The sequence below is a fragment of the Lampetra planeri genome, chromosome 35, assembly GCF_965212315.1.
Source record: "Lampetra planeri chromosome 35, kcLamPlan1.2.h2, whole genome shotgun sequence".
NCBI classification, from domain to species: domain Eukaryota; kingdom Metazoa; phylum Chordata; class Hyperoartia; order Petromyzontiformes; family Petromyzontidae; genus Lampetra; species Lampetra planeri.
The window spans coordinates 229,279-250,405 of NC_136141.1; the positions used below are offsets into that span (position 1 = coordinate 229,279).

Below are 21,127 nucleotides of genomic sequence, written 5' to 3' on the forward strand. Positions count from 1 at the left end.
GTAGATTTATTATTTGTGCAAGCTGGCACTCCAAAACAACTTGACCACTCATAGGAGAAGGCCGGATGAAAGATGCATTTCTGAATAGAGCAACCTCCTTGCCTGATGTGTTGAACCCAAGGGGTTGCATCTCGGGAGAGGCTGGTAAATGTATAGCCGGGTAGTTACTGTCACAGCAACAGCTTCCAGAAAGAAGAATTCTAGTTATATTTACACCCTTTGCACTTTTTGTCTTGATCTAACCATCGGTGCGTAACCTTCTGGCACTTGAAATTAAGACGAGAGCATTTGTGTGTAGTGTGTAGACCGTACTTCAATTGAGGCAGTTATTTTTACAATTCAGAGGCTACCATCAGTAAATACAATATATAGGGAAGATTGAAATGGCACATTCTGCATTTCGCTTACCGCCATTGCATTTGGTGACTTGCGTGTGCCAGATTCTACCTGTTTTAAATGCCCGCGTGCAAACACACAACGTTACAGTACCTTATATGAAACGTGAATACTTGTTGTGATCTGGTCAGAGTGCAATATAGACTTCAAAACTATTCAATTTAAAGTAATCTTTAATAAGCCTTTACATTCTTAATGTGGACAACATACATGGGGGGTTTGAAATGCTTTATATGTCTTTACTTCTGGACTAAATGCTGAGATTTTCACATTGAGTTATTTATTGATGTTTGCGTTTATATTTTAAATTGTTGGACAAATATTTCGTACAGCTCTAGTTTAGTTTTGTACATTGTCCTATTCATGCTGTATTTAGTTCTAAATTTTCACACGGTTGCATTTTATACCCTTACAAAAGACTTAATTGAGTCAAATTTGGCCCACGTAAAAATACCTTTCTCAAGTGGTTACACGGATCCCAAATTCTGAACCTCAGTGGTGCTGGCTGAGCACTTGAGCACAATGGTAGTTCGCTAAGATGCCCAAGTCACCTCCTTATTTTTGACTAAAGCCACCGTCACGTGTGTTCTTGTAATGCCATATCACTCCACACTGACCGCAGGACAGCAGTGCAAACAAAACATTTGCGCATGACAATGAATCGAGCAATAAGACGAGCTTGACAATTAATTGCAACTTTAATGGACGCTGCATTCATAATGTACCTGTTATTGTTAGGTAAAATAATTATATGTAAACTATTACAATTCTTGACTTAAAGCTTTTGTGACTGCAGAAATTCATCTTCTTGGGTCTTTCGGTAAAGTCACGAAGATAGGTTAAAAAAACAAAACTACGTTTAGATCGCAACACAAGCAACACAAGCAATCGTCATTCCAATTACGTCAAAGTTTGTTGTTTTAGAACGTGCTTCCAAGAGGTTGACTTACTGTCTATCTCCCCATTCCGTGTCGGTCATGGGGTTTTTTGACTAAACCAAAATGCTGCTTGAGTATAGGGAGGTGCCCAGCACACGTTTAGATCATTCGCCACTGATATTAGTTGTGGCTGGGAATTGAACTTGGGTCAACAAGTTCACAGTGCGGTGCACATACTGCTGCACCACTGTTTCGTTTCATACGACTGTGTATATTTGGCACATTTTAAACCTTGCTTTTAAAACAGGCCCATTCGGCCTTCGTTAAAGTGTGCCAATTTTCAAGGCTGTGATTTAATTATTCATAACAGGGGGATGCGTGCACGTGACACAGAATCCACGCTGAGACGGCTGTCACCATGTAACTGCATTTGACAGCCATTGACGTTTATTAACCTTCCATCTTATCGCATATTAAATCATGTACCGTGTTCATTTACACAACCACTGTGTATGGTGTATAATTGAGCCAATTTCACTGAAGACATCATATTTCATAGCGAAATATGCTATCCAATCAATTTCACGCTCGATCACATTTGAGTGATATATTCACATGGGACTTTTTCCAGGCTTAATTCCATGCATCACATGATATAATTTTTTTAAAATGCAACATCTATAATTAGTTTGCTTGACTTTTCTTATAAGCAATGATTGTTTGACATAACACACAGCAATTAACAGAATTTGCATTGGATATGAGGCTCCATGAATGTGGGAATAACTGGCATCCCAAGCACTGTTAAGTGATTCGGAGAGCCGGAGAATGGACTAAGAGTGTATAATAGTACTCAAAGGTAAACCGTGCATGTTAGTGTTAGAGCCTTCCCGTTACCTCTCTTTCCCATCCCTGGTATTCTGTATGCAATGTCTTCATTTCTCAATTATACTCATTCCAGTATAAAAAAACATCCCACACAATTTGGTTTTGCACGGAATTTGGCTAAATTCCAGCTCTGAAAACTAAAACATCAGCGTGACTATCGCGCAACAAACATTACTCTCATATTGCGAGGGTGGACCAGATGTTACTTGAAGGGATCTCAAAGCTAGCTCTGTGATATCCGCTTCTGCGGGGCTGTTCTCTAATACAAATGGGTGTACTGCTCTGCGAGAGCAACACATGACTACTTCGATTTGTGATACCATACCAACAGCACAATTATAAAAAGATTTGGGGGAGAAGAAAAAAACACCCCCCACAAATATATTTTATGAAAATCGAGACAACCCGGCCACGGCAGGGATTTTTCGGAAAGGCACCGCGGATAACAATTCTCGGAGGCTGCCACCTCGACCCCTCACGTGACAGAAGGCGGCAGCCGTCGCAGCCACCAACGCGGCCCCCAGGCACAGCCAGCGGCGGTAGCGGCGTCGGGCGCGGCACGGCGACGCGCCGGCCCCGCCGTGCGGCGGCACCCCGGCGCCTGCGGGTCGCGGGTCGGGCGACTCGAACTCGGCGTCGTCGAAGGCCACCAGCAGGGAGGGACGCAGGACCCGGAGGGTTTCGCGGGCCGCGCGAGCGCCCGACTGCACCGCGCCGCTCATGAAGCCGCACCACTCGGTCGCCGTCTCCGTGCCCGCCCAGTGGATCCTGGTCATTCAGGCTCAGCGTTTGACATCCACGTCGTGTGCCGTTGTGTGTCATTTATGCAGCAGACTCACTCACGACGTGGGACCGTTAGTGGGGTTGCCGAGTACAGTCCGGGGCAACCCTGTCGGGTGGCCAGGGCTTAATTTTATCCAGAGATGCCCGGGGCTGAGCTCCTGCTATAATTGACCACACCCCGCCAGCTCCAAACCTTTAAAGAGGGGGGCTGAGTCCAACGGACTCCATGGACATCATCTCCTGCGCACGACCTTGTTAAAGAGGGCGCATGCCAAATACTCGGACGAGCCACGACTGTCAATGTTAAACAAACTCGAAACGAACGTTAAACAATTAACAGAATGAGTTATTTTGTCTATTATGCATCCCAACTCTCACTCCTTAAGTAAATATTATACCAACATTTGTTTAAGCTATGGGGCTAGTCTAGGGCAATCGAGTATTGGTAGCAACCACCATTGCTACAATTGGTATCATATGGTGAAGATAATGACAATGTCACCATCAGTACGTATTACGAACGGGGCTTAACATAAGACAGGTCTGTCTGGGTTGGCGGCCCAGAAAATATTTCCGCGCCCGGCACAACCACAGCACAACCAGCCGTCCATCCCTCACTGAAGCTGTGGTTACGAGTCATGTGTCTCCTCCAGTCTACCAGCCACCCAGAAAACATTCAGTAAAAATTTCAGCCTTGATGACGATGGTCAAAATTCAAAGTCGAATTAATTATCCATGATGTAAACGAGCGCTTGAGATCTGCACTCATTTCCGATTAGCAAAGTTGGCTAGGTACCGTGTGTAAGAAGTTCAACACAATCATACTCATCTCCATGATAGGCCCTAAGCAGGGGTCAGCCTTGTTGCTATAGAAGCCACATTTGAACGTTTGCAATCTTTTGGGACTGAGTCGTGTCCGATAATCACAACACCACATTATTATTTTGATCTCTGTGTTTTTCCAGGAGGCCCCACTGTGTCTAAACACTTTTTCCGGAGAATTCTCCTGTGGGAAGGAAACGGGAATTCCGGGAAAAGCACAATGCGATCTAAAAGAAGAATGATAAAACTGCACTTGAATGTCAACTACCTACTTGCTCTACTGCCCCCCCCCCCCACGTTCGCCTGGATGCATCTGGAAGTAGATATGTCCCACAATGATCTCAGTGTGATCCATCAACCCAACCTCTAAATCCACGGCTTACAGATGTGTTCCACTTTTCACAGTCATCACAAGTAAGTTAAGGCACTGCATTGCATAAGTACAAATATGAATAACTCCATGTTTGCTTTCAACACTGCCTAATAGCATAACAAGATATAAAAGGCATTGGCCCTTCTCATGTAGAGGTGGGAATACCCATAATTCACCCCACCACATGCGAACCTGCCGGTCAACTGCCAATGGACACTGCTGGGTGTCGCAGAGACGGGGGGTGGGGGGGGAGGTGTGATCGTGTCAACTGCCGCGCCGGGGGACCGAACTGACGGCCTGGATTTCAAATCTAATGAGCTGCTAACCATTACCCCACAGCAGCATCCATATACATAATGTTTCTATCATATTGCAGTTATGAGTATAGCAGGCTGTATTAGTACATTACATGTGCCCAGGATATGACTCAGCACAGTGATGTCCACACGAAGCAAAATCGAAAAATTAATCAACACATTTGAGGTAAATGCACTTTTTAAATCTGTGTATATATGTAAGGTTATTAAGAAATATATTTTTCACCCGGGCAACGCCGGGTACTTCTGCTAGTCTATACGTTCCATTCATTGGCTACCACATTCTGATGAGCTACCCCCCCCCCCCTCTCCTCCCCCCTTCAACTTGCTTATAAGGGATTACTTCTTGAATCATTGCCTCACTTGATGCAGCTAATTCGGCTGTGACGGTCCCACCTGATGACGGAGACTTGTGTTGCCTCCGAAACGTCGTGATTTTTGTTTTTATTTTATTTTCATTAATTTTGATGTTTTACCTACTTGACTTTACCGAAAAAACCTAAGAATATATATAAAATCGCAAATCTGTCTGTCTGTGTGTGTGTCTGTCTGTCTGTGTGTCGCCGGACCATACGCAGTTTCATTGGACGAAATGTGAGGGATTTGCGAGACACGATTGGTCCGTTTGGTTTTCCACGGCGGTTGCCCCTGGCAACGGGTAGCGACGCATTCGCTGCGGGGTGGACGCCATTTTTAATTCCCGTTAAAAATATGCGCACGCATTAACACGCGACTCTGAGGTAAATTCATCAAAGTTTCACGTCCTCTTCACTCCCCCCCCACCCCAATGTGTGCAATTACTGTTATAGGGTCGGTAGATAATACAATTATAGCGATTAGACAGTATTATTGTAGCGCGGGGGGGGGGGGGGGTAACGGCCCCAGTACCCAGCCTCAGTCGGGTGGGCAATTTAGGCGAGGTCGGAGGCTCTGCACGGTACTAGGCCTCGACACCCCACCACACTATAGGCCATACATATTACTGCACAGTGGCCGAGGAGATCGTGGCTGGGGGGGGGGGGGGGCAGGGGTAGCAGCCCATCTGTGTATATATGTAAGGTTATTGAGAAATATATTTTTCACCCGGGCAACGCCGGGTACTTCTGCTAGTCCTTTATATTAAGTTCGCTTGCTTGCGTGCTTGCTTGCTTGCTTACGACCGTGCAAACCTTTCGGTCGTTTTTTAACCCACTTCCCGTGATCCAATCGAGCTGACATTTTCCACACAGACTCGTTGTGCGTGACAATTAATGTTCGTGAAATTTTTTTTCCAAAATTTTACATTTTTAGGACAAAAATATTATATTTAATTACCAATTGCTTAATGGTGCAATGCAATCATCTGACCCATAGGTGGCAGCCATCTCAAGCTAGAGTACGAGAGGACTCAAGCCGCCACGCATATAAAGGATTTATAGTGAAAAACTTTGTTTTTACTGGTTATACTTTTTCTCTTTACTTCTTCCCAGGCACTGCTCAACTTTGTAATTCCTTCCCATCGTCTATTTGTTACAAGTTCGTATAACACCCTTGCTCAATTCAAGAAGCATATTAACTACTGTCTATGGCAACTTAATTAATTGTGATTCTGTCCGGAGCAGTCTCTAATTTTCCACGACTAATATCCTTGATTGTTCTCAACATATTAGTGAGACACCATCCAGCGGCTTTTAAAATGAGTTAATTTGATACACATCACTTGCAGGGAGATTATTCCAGTAATCTACAGCGCTTTTTACAAATAATTGCCTTGTGAATTTTCTCTCAATGAGAAGAAAATCCACTGTAAATTGTAGGTAGGTATAAACATTTGTGAGTATGCAGAACATCACATTGCAGATGCAGCTGCCTCTCAAACCAATGGACAAATGTGACTGCAATCACAAATCTCACGCCATGGACCACATGGCAAGGCTACTACCGCCTGCCTCGATCATTCAGATATTCACCAGGATACTCCCGAAGGCATCGCCTGGCTCACTCACCGTTTAAGCATGGAGGGATATTCTAGTGATCTCAGCTCCTAGGGATCTCATCTCTTGGTTAGTGATCTCAGCTCTTGGTTAGTGATCTCAGCTCTTAGTAATCTCATCATTTGGTTAGTGATTTCAAATGTTAGTAATCTCAACTCTTGGCCAGTTTGCATGGATTTGAAGGTTCAAGTCTCACCACTTGATAACAGATTTGACCGTATCTAGATGCATCGTCGGCTTTTATAAGTAGAGGTTCGATGCACTGTGATGTCATGAAGAGCTCGGCCAATTAGTCGAGTCATTGACTGAAAATGGTAATCGACTTCTTTGGTGACCAAACCGAAGTCTCGCTTCCTGAAGGTGGGAAATGTCCCACAGCCACGTTCACCTCCACGCGGCGGATTAAGCCGACGATGGCATCAATCCCCGCTCATCCCCACCCATCACCTCCCACATAGCAACACACGTGGGAACAGAGCTGAGACCTTTTCCCCCCCAAATATTTTCGTCTTAGTCAATTACAAGTAGTTGAGTCATTGAACCGATAATCGGTGAAGTGGTCAATTACTTAATTGGATAGCCCAGCTTAAATGTCCTGAATAAGAGGCAATTATGTGCATACATTTCTTATGGCTTCACTCAAATACCTATTTTAAAATCACAATTTTATTTACAAAAATACGGCTCTGAACCTGACTCTTTTGCTTGCCCAATCAGGAATTACTCATGCCACTTCAGGGGTGTTTATATATATAAAAATATAGAGAGATATGCATATAACAATATATAACGGTGGGTTTTACTGGCTTACATTCTGCTGGGTCTTCCAGTCAAAAGGCACAATGCTTTTTATTTCAAAGCATGTCAGCGCAAAAATAAACATTTTCAATGATTAAAAACTTCCCTTACATATTCTCTGAAACTAGGACGCATCACTAAAACGTATATGTGATCCCTCATTCACCGTTGCTTATATTCGCAATTGCTTATCGTATCTTATCATTGTGTTATCATTTTATATCAACATTAACCTAGCTGCATTTGCTTGTTTATGTGTTTCTTTATTTTTCAAAATTATGGTTATGGGAAATATTGTCTAAAAGCAACACCTTTCCATTGTCCTGATGACACCGATATAATTGTAGCACGGCTGACTTACTTTGTAAATCAGTCCAAGACCAGACACAATACATTTAAATCAAGCCACATTACAAGGACAAAGGAGTGAAAGCGGTAGATCTGTTATCGGGAGTGCCTCGTTCAATATGAAGATGACACAATAATGGAATCGTGACGAGTTTATCAGCATTTAAATCATTTTAATCCTAGATAACTCCTGCTCAGCAAAATTGCAGTATGCAAAATGTGCTGCCACTTTTGAGAAAATACAATACCAAGGATGTGACCAATTCACTGAACGCCATTGGCTGGCTCCTTCCAAGTGTAGTGACATAATGGGTCACTATGGCGCCTAGCGCCATCTACCGACAGAGAGATGAATTGTGGGTATAGTGGCCCTCTGCCAGCAGAGTAGATGATGTCATGGAATAGGTCTCTGGGGCTGGCAGAGTAAGGGGCAATTGAGGACGTAGTAGCCCGATTGGCTGGCAGGGGTATGTGATGGGATGTAGGCTAAAGGTGACAGAAGGGGCACGTGACACGTGTTGGAGGGCCCAGAACCTTCTAGTGAGTTCCAGAAGGGGGCAGGGCCGAGGGCGGAGCCAGGCAGGGGACACGTGGAAGGCAATCCAGAACCTACTAGAAGGTTCTGGATGGGGGTGTGTCCGAGGGTGGAGCGGGGTCACGCTGAGGGGCCTATAAGGGGGGTCCTGGGGCTGCATCGGAGCTGTTTGCTAGAATGGAACCCACTGTGCTACGTCTTCTCTTCGGTCTCCGTGCTCGGCATCGTGAGTCAGGCAGTGTGCCGACGGACCTGACCCGTTTGTGTAGTTACCCCGTGGTGGTTGTAGAATAAATGGCATTGCCTCCTGAATCAGTGTGTCTCTCAAGTGAACCCACGACACAAGTAAGACGTTTGTAAAAATGAGGCCTCAATCATGTGCTTGAACCGGACTGGCTGCCATGTTTTGAGCTCTTTTGGAGGACTCAGATCTGAAAGCTGATTGGTCAGCTTTGATGAATGTGTGATTGACTCAGTTTTGAAGCCAATCTGTCTTTTGTTTCCAGTTTCATCCCAGTCTGATGAAATGCTTTGTAACCTTCAACCAATATGCGATTATATTGGGTTCCTGAGTATAGTGAGCTTATGGTCTCAGCCTGGTCACCAATATGTGAACGTGTTTTGCTAAATTATATGTATCTCCGCGAACTGAAGTCCTTCAGTTTTGCATGGAACAACACACTGTGCAGGGCAGGTAGAAGTGTGCATTTGAGATCCTTGAAAGTGACTTCAGAACTAGTTCTATGATGTTACATTCTTGAAGATGTTCTCTGACACAAGGTGCTGTTAGACTGCTAATCTTATTCAAAATTGCCAATAGCACACACTGGTATAAAATAAAAAAAATGTCAATGATAACTCTTAACCAAAGCAGAACGAGTCTTGCTTCCTTTGCTGCCTTGGGAATAATAATCGTGTAAAGGTACACATGTAAATAGTAACATAAATACAAACCTGTGAAACGGCCTCCGGAGTGCCGAGTGGTAGTATGTTATCATCCCAGGAACCATCACATTCACGGGACATCCTGTGCTGTATGGCTCTCTGCTCCAGTCCTACCAAAGTGGAAAGCACAACGAGACATCCCGGGAGAGACGTTATTGCACTCGGCGTCGCCTTCTGCCTCTGCAGATACAAACTTGTGCAGACAAGTCGAGGATACAAACTCATCGTTTCTACAATTTTGCGGTTCGCAGCGCCCGTCCCGTGGCAATGAGAGATGATCGGTGGACTTGGCGGTCTAGGAACGCCTACGATGGCCTGCTGAAAGCTGCCTGACGACAGAGTCGTGGCTGAGTGGGCTTGGCGTTACATGTGGCACCGCGAGTGATCTTGACCGCGTATGGCTAAAACACCCAGAGTGCATCCAATATCCAGCCGGATGCCATAAGCGAAGCAGGGTTTGTAGCCTGGTTGATTAAAATCATAATCTTTATTTACACTGGAGGAATCCGATTAGCTATAATGCTCTTTTTCACATGTCCAGTGTGGGCTGCCGACATGCAAATAACAGGTTGTCATCGGCTGTGCGTGGCTACAAAGTGGGTTGCAGTGGGCAGTGCAGCATAATCAATTGTTAGCCTGTATATCTGAGCTCCCATGTATATAATTCCCACCTTCACCAACCTACACTGCCAGTGTTATGATATTTCAGCGAACATATAATTAATATATATAATTATATAATCTGTAAATACTTTTACCAAGTGAGCGTTAATCAGGTTTTATTTTCAGAGGTGTGAATAACACACGTACTAAATGTAACACATTTTAATGACAGCAATAATACAATACGTTCAATATGTATTTGAAAAGGAATATGTAATTAAATATATAAATGTATTGCAAGCCATCATTCAGAGGAAGACAAGTATCTTTCAGCAAGGTTATGATGAGTGCAAGGAAGCATGAATTGAGTACTCGATGGGAGGGAAGAGTGACATTGATTTTTTCCAGCACTACGCTGTAGGTTAAGGGCTGCAAAAATGCCAGAATATATTTTTACCTCCAACATTAATGTGCATCTGCCCTTATAATTATGTACCATGCAGTAGCATTGCATTATATGCGTGGCACGAGCCAGCGATTCGATATATTGCCAAGATCTGATTTTGCTCTTAAATTTAAGAAACATATCATTATTTGTCTTCTTACCGTTCCATTAGTAAATGTTTTCTGTCTCGTACAGTCAGTTTGCTCCGTTACCCTAACTGTACCACTTGCACATGCGTACATTTTGAATACATCTTAAATGATCGATTCTTACGCACACCACATCGCAAGAGAAAGATTATATTTTAACAAATTAATCAGTGGACACACGGGCAATGTAGTATGTGTACACAAATATCTGACATTTATATTTTGAGTGTGGCACTGAGTCCTGGGCCAGTTGGGACAGCAGCAAATGCATGCAAATGGCAAGTAGGACACAACTGATGCTTTTAAAGAAAATGAGTGTCACGCGAAAAAACATAGCTGAGATGAGAGGGGAAGGAGAGCGAACGATGGCACAGGGAGGGAAGGCTTTTATGGTGAACGCTGAAGGCAGCAGCGGCAAAGAGACACATCAGTCTTGGGGAGAGTTTTCCACATTACCTTCTCGGCGTATTCCAGATATCCGGCAGCCTTTCCTCCGAGGAATTTCACGAGGCTTTTGATTACGGCCTCCCGCCTTTCTTCAAGCTGACGTGGCACAAAGAGACCCCAATTCACAGCTACTTTTAAGCCAATGAAGGAACCAGCATGATGTCTTTAAAGAGAATTAGATTTTTTTTGGCTCGTTTAACATTTTTGACAGAATTCAAAAGCCATGTGAAAGTGAATTCACAGCACGTACAAGCTCAAGTGAGAGTGGGATGGTACCCATCTGTATTGCTGACCCTTAGCCAAAGGACTGAAATTCCTCCTTTCCCATGGCAAAGAATAGTCTCACTGCATGGCCACTAATAATTACCCACATAGTGGTACTATAATCATATGGACGGCATAGGGAATGAGATTAATTTGTCCACGATCGGGATTTGAACTCTCAACCTTTTGATTATGCGTCATGTATTCTTAATGCAGTTCGACAAGGCCAGTTTGTTTTAATGCTATAATTTAGTTGCTATTTTTTATATAAAAAGGACAGTAAACACATTTTCTAATAAATTAATTACATTTTAGACAAATTTACAAAAGGCACAAACAAATTATTGTGCTTAATAAGTATTTTCTTTTGATGATTATCATTTTGTCAAATGAAAATCCAGTGGGACAATAATTCACTTTTGAAAGACAAATCTGGAATAAAATACCAATGACACAAACACTATGTAGGCTGGGTGCAAATATTCCAGTACAAGCAAGAATTTGTGCAAAAAATAAACAAATACAAGCTGCTGAAGTTAACATATTTAAAACAACTAAAATATTGACACGTAACTCATGCAGGAATGTGCTTCTGTGGCAGACAGGAAGATTATAAGTCCGAATCCTGTTTGCGATGTTGATTTGACCCATCATTTCTCCAAGGTCTATAAAATAGGCACCATTTTGTGGGAAGTCAGTAGTGATGGTGGTTAATGGCCCTAACCATAGGAATATGGAATTTCCACCACTGGATCAAGACCACCAACAGAGACGAGCCCTTGTTTTCAGCAGGGAGACACTTTTAATCCTTATGTATTATTATTAAAAGCGTGGTGTTTAGCCTTTGTTACTTAATGAGACAGGCTCTTAGTTTACCTCGTCATTCAAAAGCTGGCCCTTCCTACAGCACTGTGCCGCAGCGTCGATGTATATCCAGTTGCGGGCAAGGCGACAGTGCCCACACAGACAAAGCACTAATCCGAACAAACTCTTCTCCTCCTCACTCAGCCCAATTAGTGTAGTGGAAGGTTATTCCACTTCTCGAGGGAATCAAAATGGGGACATCAACCAACAGCCATTACCGTTAAACGACATAAACCCATATTGATGATTGAGGACGATTCCCCCGGGTAACGCAGCTGATCACGCCGAGTATGATAAGTACGTCACGTCGTGAACGGTTCCCCGGTTCCTGGGGGAAATGGCAGCAGCGTCACCAACTCATTCGAGTGGAAAGTCACCAAACGAATCTAAGAAAGTCCCTAGATGTCGATAGATAGATCTTCCAAAGTCATCAAAAATGTCACGAGGAAATGTATCAAGTAATACGCACATCTCTGCACTTGTGGACAATTTTAAAACATGTCTTAAAATGTATTTATACACTTCCATTTATTCAACTATCAACTTAATTAAGAAAATGGATGTTAGCATTTATTATTAATTTGTTGTAAGTTTCCTGAGTTATTTTTATGCTGAGTGTTTTCTGCTGTCTTGTACAGTGCATTGAGATCCTCGATGAAGGGCGTTTGACAAGTTTAATTTCTATTATTAAACTGTTACAGGATCCATAACACATTCTTGGAACGGCTCCCAAATCTGTTTTAACATCCTCCACTGTGAAAGTGGATAGATCCGTTGCTTTGGAAACATCACGGGGGGAAACCAAAAAAAGCCGCTAGATCTAGCGACAAAATCGTGAATTCGGCAACACACGCTGTGGCTCACGGGCCACAGCTGAAAACACCCTCACATTCTGTGGCTCAGGCTTTAGGGACTGGAGGACATGAACTCAACTCTTTTTTTAAGCGACCTGGCTACAAATGATAGCTCAACGAAGTGGTTCAGGTGGAAATGTATAGCAGACAAATACTCTAAACCAGCGGTCTTCTTTGCGAGGCCCGCAGGCCAATGGCGGTCTCTGGTGGTGGCCTTTTGTGTGGCCCCTGACGTGCGACCGCTGACAGTAGACAAATGTGAAGACACCCCTGGCAGCAGGCGGTGTGGTGGCCCTCACACTGGTGAAGTCTTTTTGGCGAAAGTGGCCGCCCCCCCTCTAAAAATGTGAATAACACTGCTCTAAACGGACATGGGTCTGGTTGTGCCCTTCTCACCGTCTTGACCGTCCAATGCCCAGCCTGGCTGCCCGCGATGAATCCCACGAGGGCGGCATTGCCGTGCGAGGTCGTGGCGTCGTACGTCACGCTCAGAGGGCTGCCACCACCGCCGTTGCACACGATCTCCCCGGAGTAGCCAGCCTCACGCCAGAACGCCTGGCGCATGCGAGGGCGAAGTGAAGAGGACCGGAGACAAATCCCCCGGATAGCCTCAACACACTGTTGGGGCCAGCACGTCACTTGAGGGGGTGGGGGTGGCCAACACCACACCTGGCGGCCTTTGTCTCCAAAGTGGCGATGTTTACACACCACACCAAGTACCCATTTGAAGCTGAGTCAACCTAGGGGAGGCCCTGGATCGGTTCAGATAATCGTCACTGCTGTTAACCGTGAGCGGGAGTCGAATTTGAGTCGCCGGGTTCGAGCACAGTGTGCTAACCACGATGCTGCTGCTCCCCCGACTTGAGACCAGGCAGGTGATCACAAGCGATGCATGTGCACGATGGAGCATGGTGGAGTTGTAGTGCTAAATATGTCTTGCGCTCACCTCTCGTGCAATATCGTTTTCACTCTCGCGCAAGTCAGGCTTCGGTTTACATATTTAGTATTTGTGAGCCGTTGCTTGCGGACCACTGCCCTATCCGTCAGGAATGATGCAACGCTCTAATCATACACACGTCAAATATTGCGTGACGATTATTTAATATTCATGCAAAGTAAGTACAGGTAACATGCCGATGATATTATGAGCTTCAAATCTGTCCGTCCCTCTGCCCTTTCCCCCTATAGCTGGAGGAAAGTGGTCATGGAAACAATATAATGCTCATAAAATTATACCCATTCCTTTAAAATTTAACAAATATAATGTACATAAAATTATACCCATTCCTTAAAAAATTTACAAATATAATGTACATAAAATTATACCCATTCCTTTAAAATTTAACAAATATAATGTACATCAAATTATACCCATTCCTTTAAAATTTAACAAATATAATGTACATAAAATTATACCCATTCCTTTAAAATTTAACAAATATAATGTACATAAAATTATACCCATTCCTTTAAAATTTAACAAATATAATGTACATAAAATTATACCCATTCCTTTAACATTTAACAAATATAATGTACATAAAATTATACCCATTCCTTTAAAATTTAACAAGAGAATGTATGCTTGGGTTAGGTTACAGAATGGCTAGTGAATATTTATGATTTTTTACATTTACACAAAATTGACCACCCCAAAAGATGCCACAAACCGCACTTCCCTCTTTTCCCGCGATGACCTCGTGATGTTCCGTCTGTTCTGGGAGCTTTCATAAATGTGCTAGAAGGCCCCACACCCAAGTCAGGTCAGCCCAGTAAGGCCCACTTTCTCAGTTTATGAACTGGGCCAGCTCACTTCCCAGTGGTTGTGGGGACATAGCACAACATATCTGTAGCAATATCCCCCTCTGTCCTCCTTCTTCAGTCACGATCTCTCTACTGCCAAATGAAGGCCTCCCCCATTGTCGTCATCCCCCACAGTCACCTGACGCAACATTTCATCTAAGTCCTGCAGATGAGCTGATCTCATTGTTCTATCTCCATGCGTTGGGATTATTTTGCTATAATTTTCCACATGATAAGCCACTTCGTTGATCTAACATTTGTGGCCAGGTTGTTCCTGAGAAATAATCCATTAGGTCAGTGGGCCTTACCTGGTAAGATAAACATAGTTTAGTTGTATTTGTATATATTTTAAAAGTGATTTGTTTCCCTTTCCAAAACTTTGCACTCCTATCGTATTTTATATTGTTTGTTGTTGTAACGTTTTGAACTGTGAACAAGAGCGTTATAGCTCATCAGATTCCTCCAGTGTAAATAAATATTCTGATTCTGATGTCCCCTCCTTTGTCAGCCATTCATGTCGTCAGTTTTGACTATTGGCCACGATCCATTCAAGCACTTTCTCCTGTCCAAGTCCACTTTTCTGAACAGTTAATATGATGTCTCTAAAGTGCATTCGTTCTCGATGTATTTCCCTTTATGTCTGTCAGTGTCATTCTGTGCATATGTGGAAAAACAATCTCTAAAGTGCGCAGAGCTCTGTGCCAGCACATCCTGCTTTCAGAGCTTATTTTTCCATTTTCTCTGTCAGTGTCCATGTTGCCAATCCATATGTTTATAGCAGGTGATATGCACTGATTGCAAACCTTCCTCTTTGGGCACATTGGTATGTTTCATGATCAATTTTGAAAATCATTTTGATTGCAGTCCACCTTCAACGCTTCACTCAGCTATATGCAAACCCTGATGCGTTTTCCAATTGTGTCCTCCAAACAAACATTCATTTGTTTTACAAAATGTATTTTGTGCATCACCTTCGTTTTTCTCAGATTCATCATGGGCCCAAATTTGCCATCTTTATTAACATCTTAAGGTATTTGCTGAAATAAATTTAATTGGCAGTTATAATGACCGTGGCATATCAGAACATGAAATGGTTGTTAATATTTTCTGCATTTATGTTCATGCCTTTATTTCTCCAATACAATTTTCGGTAAGAAAATACTCGGATGCGAGCCACTTAACCAAACCGCAATAAAAATGTCTTCCTTTAACGAGGTTTTGATTTATGGACTACGCTGCAAAGCGACGGCCATTAAGTCTTAAACATCTTTCCTGGCTGTGGGCAACAGGCGCCCTGTGGATGTGCAGCCGCGCTCTGCTGTAATGGCAACGCATTATCTCTGTCTCACCGTTGGGTAGGTGACTATGAACTTGATGAGATGTCCCACGGGCATATTCTGTGTGAGACGCTCCCTGTCCGCAGGAAGTGCTGGCTCATAGTGGATCTTAGCTGGGAGGGTGGTAAATGTGCACACGCATAGAGAAGACAAAGATCCCCCATATAGCCTTAACAGACTTTGTGGCAGGTGCTTTTAGCGAGCACCTATGATGGCCAGCACGGCACACGAGGGGGTGGGTGGCCAGCACCTCGCACGGCCGTCTTTGTCTCCTGAGTGGCGATGTTTACACCACACCAGGTACTCATTTGAGGCTGAGTCGAGTTAGGGGAGGATCAGGACCGGGTCAGATAATCGTCACTGGTGTTGACCACTGTTAGTGACAACCTCTTGACGCTGCTATCGCGCACAAAGGGGGTGGTGGGGCCAGCACCACGCCTGACCGATTTCATCTCCCCAGTGCTGATTTTTACACAGTTTCAGTTTCATTTATTTGGAATAACCCATGTGAGCCATTCGGCTCTTGATTCGGGTGCAACCGCAACAAAAAATAAAATTACAAGATACATTTAAAATGTACTGTATGCAAATTGAAACATCCCCTCGAAAAACAATAAAATCTTCCAGAAAAAGCACCATTTGTTTATGCTGCGTACAAAAATGTGCAAAAAATCCCATTTTGATGTTAGATCCAAATAACAATCATAATACAATATAGATTCAAATTTTAAGGATAACTCTATACTATATAAAAAAATCGGGCAAAACTAAACCTTTCTAGAAATTACTAAAACAATACACACACCACCCAGTAATTATTTGAGGCTGAGTCGACTTAGGGAAGGCCCACGACAGGACCGGTTCAGATATTTGCTACTGATGTTGGCTGTGAGTCGGAAGTGAAATTCTGGCCGCCAGGATCATATCACAAGAAGCGACTCACGCTCCTGTACTGCCACTCCCCACACACAACACACATACACACACATACACACGTGCACACACAACACACATACACACACATACACACGTGCACACACAATACACATACACACACAACACACATATACACACACGTGCACACACGTGCCGCACGTGCATATACACATGCACCGGTGCACATACCCAGACGCACAGATTTGTACACACACGTGCCCACATGCATTTGCGAACATACATACACTCACGTGCCCACAGAGTGACACATACTATTCATATGTCGGTGCTCAGAGCGTGTTTTGTGCCCTTGAGTGTGCTATTTACATAGCGTAGGTGTTTAAAGGTCAAGCCAATGTCTGTTCCCTGCTCGTATGAACAAAGGGGAGCTGACAATGCTCATTGCTTGCACTTTGTCAGTGCTGATAATTCCACATTCCCATGGCAGGAACCAGTGAGTTTATGGGACTACTACTTTTGGCTTCTACAAAACGGTACTCATTTTACTGAGAAATTAAATTACGAGGGTGATCCATTTATATGTACCCTACAAAAAATATAGTAAATTACAGATAGAACAATTGACTTAAAAGCCCCTACATGCCTCCCATCGATTATTTGATCAACACACCGATTTAACCCTTTGGGGCCGTCCATAAATGACGTAACGCACCTGGGGGGGGGGGGGGCAGACATTTGTGACGATGTGTGACGAGGGGGGGGGGGGGTGAGAAATGTGACGTCACATCACAATGCGCAACTTTACATATAGACAACACGTTCTACTTAATTAAATAGACGTTTTAATAAATGTTTTCTCCTACAACATCAGAGTGCAGCGCCAAATTAAATATGCACTACAATGACAATAGTTTAAAGCGATTTGAAGCATGTTTTATTTTTAAAGTGGGGGGGGGGGGGCAGAGCTTTGTGACGTCATATTTGAGGGGGGTCAGACTTTTTGTGACGCCGTGTGACGAAGGGGGGGGGGGTCAAAAATCGTCCCAAATCGCGTGACGTCATTTATGGACGGCCCCTTTAACAATCTCCTCGAAGATGCACGCAGCCCTGGCCAGCATCGTACTCGGTCGCCTCTTGAGGAGAGGGTCATGTGACACCAGTGCGATGCCTACAAATGAGTTGAAGAATCGGTGTATGTGTATATAATGCTACATTTCTGATATGGGTGACTATTTCCCAGGTATGCACACATATTCAATATACATGTACAGTTTCTTTACATACATAAAGTACAATTCTGGTACTATCTTTTTTATATTATATATTGGCATGGTTTGAAAAAGGACATTTTTATTTCCCTTAAGAGTATACCCCAGTCACTGGGCAGAGTAATAAAGAAGCAGGCAAGCCGGTGCATTAAAGGCACCTCTGTGTTGTTAATGCATTCGACTGTACAAAGAAATATGCGAGCACACACATAAACATGCGCGCACATTAGGCACGAGCTTACAACCGCGCGCTTGCATTCTAACGCTCGTGTGCTCGTCACGCTGGTTACCGGCATGAGGCAATTATCTCCTTTCTGAAAATAGAACACCTTTTTTAAAGGCATTTTGTTGCCAATATTGCCAAAAATCCATACAGATCTGGGCAATGCAATGAATAAGCTGTGCGGTAAGTTTCACTGCGATGGGTGTGGGGCATTTGTAGTTTTAATAAACATGTGAACTGTCGCTAGACGGACGGAGAGACGGATTTCGCCCTGATATGTTCTTGCGCTCGTGTGAGTTTGCCGTCGCTCAGCAGTCGCGCCACTTACCGGCAAGGTGCGTGGGGCACGTGACGATTACTCTCTGGCAGCTGAGCTTGCGATGGGACCCAGTCCGCAACTCAACGCCATCGTCCGTCTGTGTCCCATACACATCGGGCAGTCGCATTTGTCATTAATTGTATGTATGTTGCACTTCTTTCGCACCTTACATAGCCAACCGCGCTAATCGGAGGTGCGAAAATTACCACAAATAGGGAGAATGCAGATCGGTTTGTTGCAAATTAGTTGGTTTTGATGTTAGGTTGAGACAAGAGTTTGTGTGGTCTCATTTTGATAAAGGCAGGGCTCGGTTTGGTGCAAAATTACTCAAAGACCTCTGCCAAAACTTTGCTACATTGTTCTGCAATGAGACGACTTATTCACTCTACATCATTGCTTTTATCCTCATCTCTCTATCGAAACAGATGCATTGTCCTCAATGGGCTCTCCCACAGTTATATAAATGCAACTCTTGATTGCACTATAAACATTTCTGATGCATAACTGAGCCATGTAACAATGCACCACCATCACCATTCTATGAATTCACACAATTGGCATTGCGTTTCAATTCAATGGGAGTTGTTTGGCCATACTTGACTTCACAGATTAGTCCAAGTTGGTGTGTAGGGGGTGCCAGGGGTTAGCTCATATCACTGTCCACTAATGTCAGCTGTGGCCAGGAATCAAACTCAAGTCCCCCGGTTCATAGCACAATGCATGCACCACTAGTACACTATCCCCACAGGTATTCATGTTTATCATCAAATACTGCAATGACTGTCGTTTGGACAATTAACGACTAACACCTCCTCCACACCCCGGCTATTAACGTTCACCAATTTTCAACAAAATCCTACAAACCACCTAATTTCTGTGTTAAATTAACGTGAAAACGAATTGATGTTTTTAAATTCAGACTCGATTTCAGGAACACGCTTTTGAATCAGCGGGTGTTCAATGCGGCAGTAAGCACTGCCACCTGGTGTGGGGTTTACACAGCGAGGAGTGGCCGTGCAGCCAGCGCTGGTGATACGCGGCACGTCGAGCCGTTAATATGCCAGGCAGTGATTCCAGCACACATTGTGGCTGGGTAGGCCATTCTGGCAAATTGTAGAGATCGTGGGCCTCTCTTGTGGAAGCTGTGGCATGGCACCCTTTAAGTCTTTGTGGAAACGGAACATTCAAAGCCACAAGCTTAAAGGCAGGGAGCGGGAGTTCGAAGCCAGAGGCAGTCCCTGTTCCCACGGAGCCTATCGTGAGTAGTCCGCGGCAAGGTAAGGTAAAAGATAAAAACGAGTCTACCTTTACCCTACCTTTTACCCTTACCCCATACAAATTACCCGATTACAGGGTAATTACTGGGATACTACACATGAAAAAGGTTTATAACAGGTAAATGCGAGGTAGAGCGCTTTATTCGTATAGAATACTCTCCAATTGGGCGTTGAGGCTGTCGACGACACCGTCCTCCATAATCTCCTCGTCCTAGTCGTCTTGGTAAATGACGATCTCATCAACAACCTGATCAAGTTCGTCATTGCCGTCGTGCTCGGACGAATTACGGGCAATAAGACCTTGAGCCGCTCTGGCCCAGTTAGACGAGGACCTTCAGGCAGCCGTCCGTGATCCACGAGCGCAAGCACATGGACTGGATGAAGAGCGTCGATGACAGCGACTGGCGAACGCACGTGAACTCCCGCCCGGCTCAGTGAACCACCGCCCGGCTCTGCTATTAGCGCGTTTGCAGGGAGTTGACGTCGCCGGCGCTCCCAAGTAGTCGCAGGCCATCTTGTAGTGGGCAGGGAGCAGCTTTTTGCGGAGAGACCACCACTGCATTACGTCGATGAAGGCGCTGGCGGTCGTGACGCCCATGCTCAGAACACGATCGACTTCATCGCCGTCGTCAATGAAGTTGCCGACGTTGCTGAACAGGGTGCTGAACAACGCCCCCTCCTGCATATGGGCAACGACTGCCAAAGTCGTGATCGCGAGCACGTCTGAGTAGCGATGCTGCAGGACAGAATGGATCATGACCTTCAGTGTAGCCAGTTCGTCTTGGTCTGTCGTTTTCGGCAGCTGTGGATTCAAGTAGGGTGCCACAATGGCGAGTTCCTGAACCAGGAAGTCGCGGTACTGCACCAGCTCGGCCTTCATCCCTGTCACGGTCAAGGACTCATCGTGGTGAAGCCGCTCTAAGTGCGGCTTCACAGCGATCGCAATGACGGATGAGGTCCTCCATCGTCACCGGCACGAGATCCAATGTCGACTTGTGGTCCGCTGACAACGAGGTCATGCTGTCACGCCCTCGATGTTTGCCCACTGCAGTTCAGAGAAAGCACCGACGCTGATCACATCCTGGAAGCACGCCATGATAATATCCAATGGGACACGCTTCTTGATGGCATCGTCGCCCATGTCAAACGTCGAATTCAACCTGGTCAGGGAGTCCTGGTGCGTCGGCTCCTTGCTGACGAGCTTGGCGATCTCAGCACCGTGGTAGTACGACTGCCGAACGACCTTGCTGTGCCTGATATTGATGAGCGACTCGCGCAGTTCAGCGTTGGTCGACTTGATCAGTTTGAGAACTCCGCGCTA

General features: G+C 44.5%; 1 protein-coding gene across 1 annotated transcript in view; it reads right to left on the reverse strand.

The window, feature by feature from the left end:
• Positions 1-1,075: 1,075 nt before the first annotated feature.
• Positions 1,076-21,127, reverse strand: part of LOC144730228 (putative flavin-containing monoamine oxidase A) — a 42,548-nt gene continuing 22,496 nt past the window's right edge. Inside the window, exons 9-14 of the mRNA XM_078610850.1 lie at positions 18,539-18,626; positions 15,835-15,935; positions 13,079-13,237; positions 10,710-10,796; positions 9,066-9,166; positions 1,076-2,930 (exon numbers count right to left, since the gene is read on the reverse strand). Coding sequence (XP_078466976.1) covers positions 2,549-2,930; positions 9,066-9,166; positions 10,710-10,796; positions 13,079-13,237; positions 15,835-15,935; positions 18,539-18,626 — 918 coding nt within the window. The 3' untranslated portion in view covers positions 1,076-2,548. The remainder of the gene's footprint in view (positions 2,931-9,065; positions 9,167-10,709; positions 10,797-13,078; positions 13,238-15,834; positions 15,936-18,538; positions 18,627-21,127) is intronic.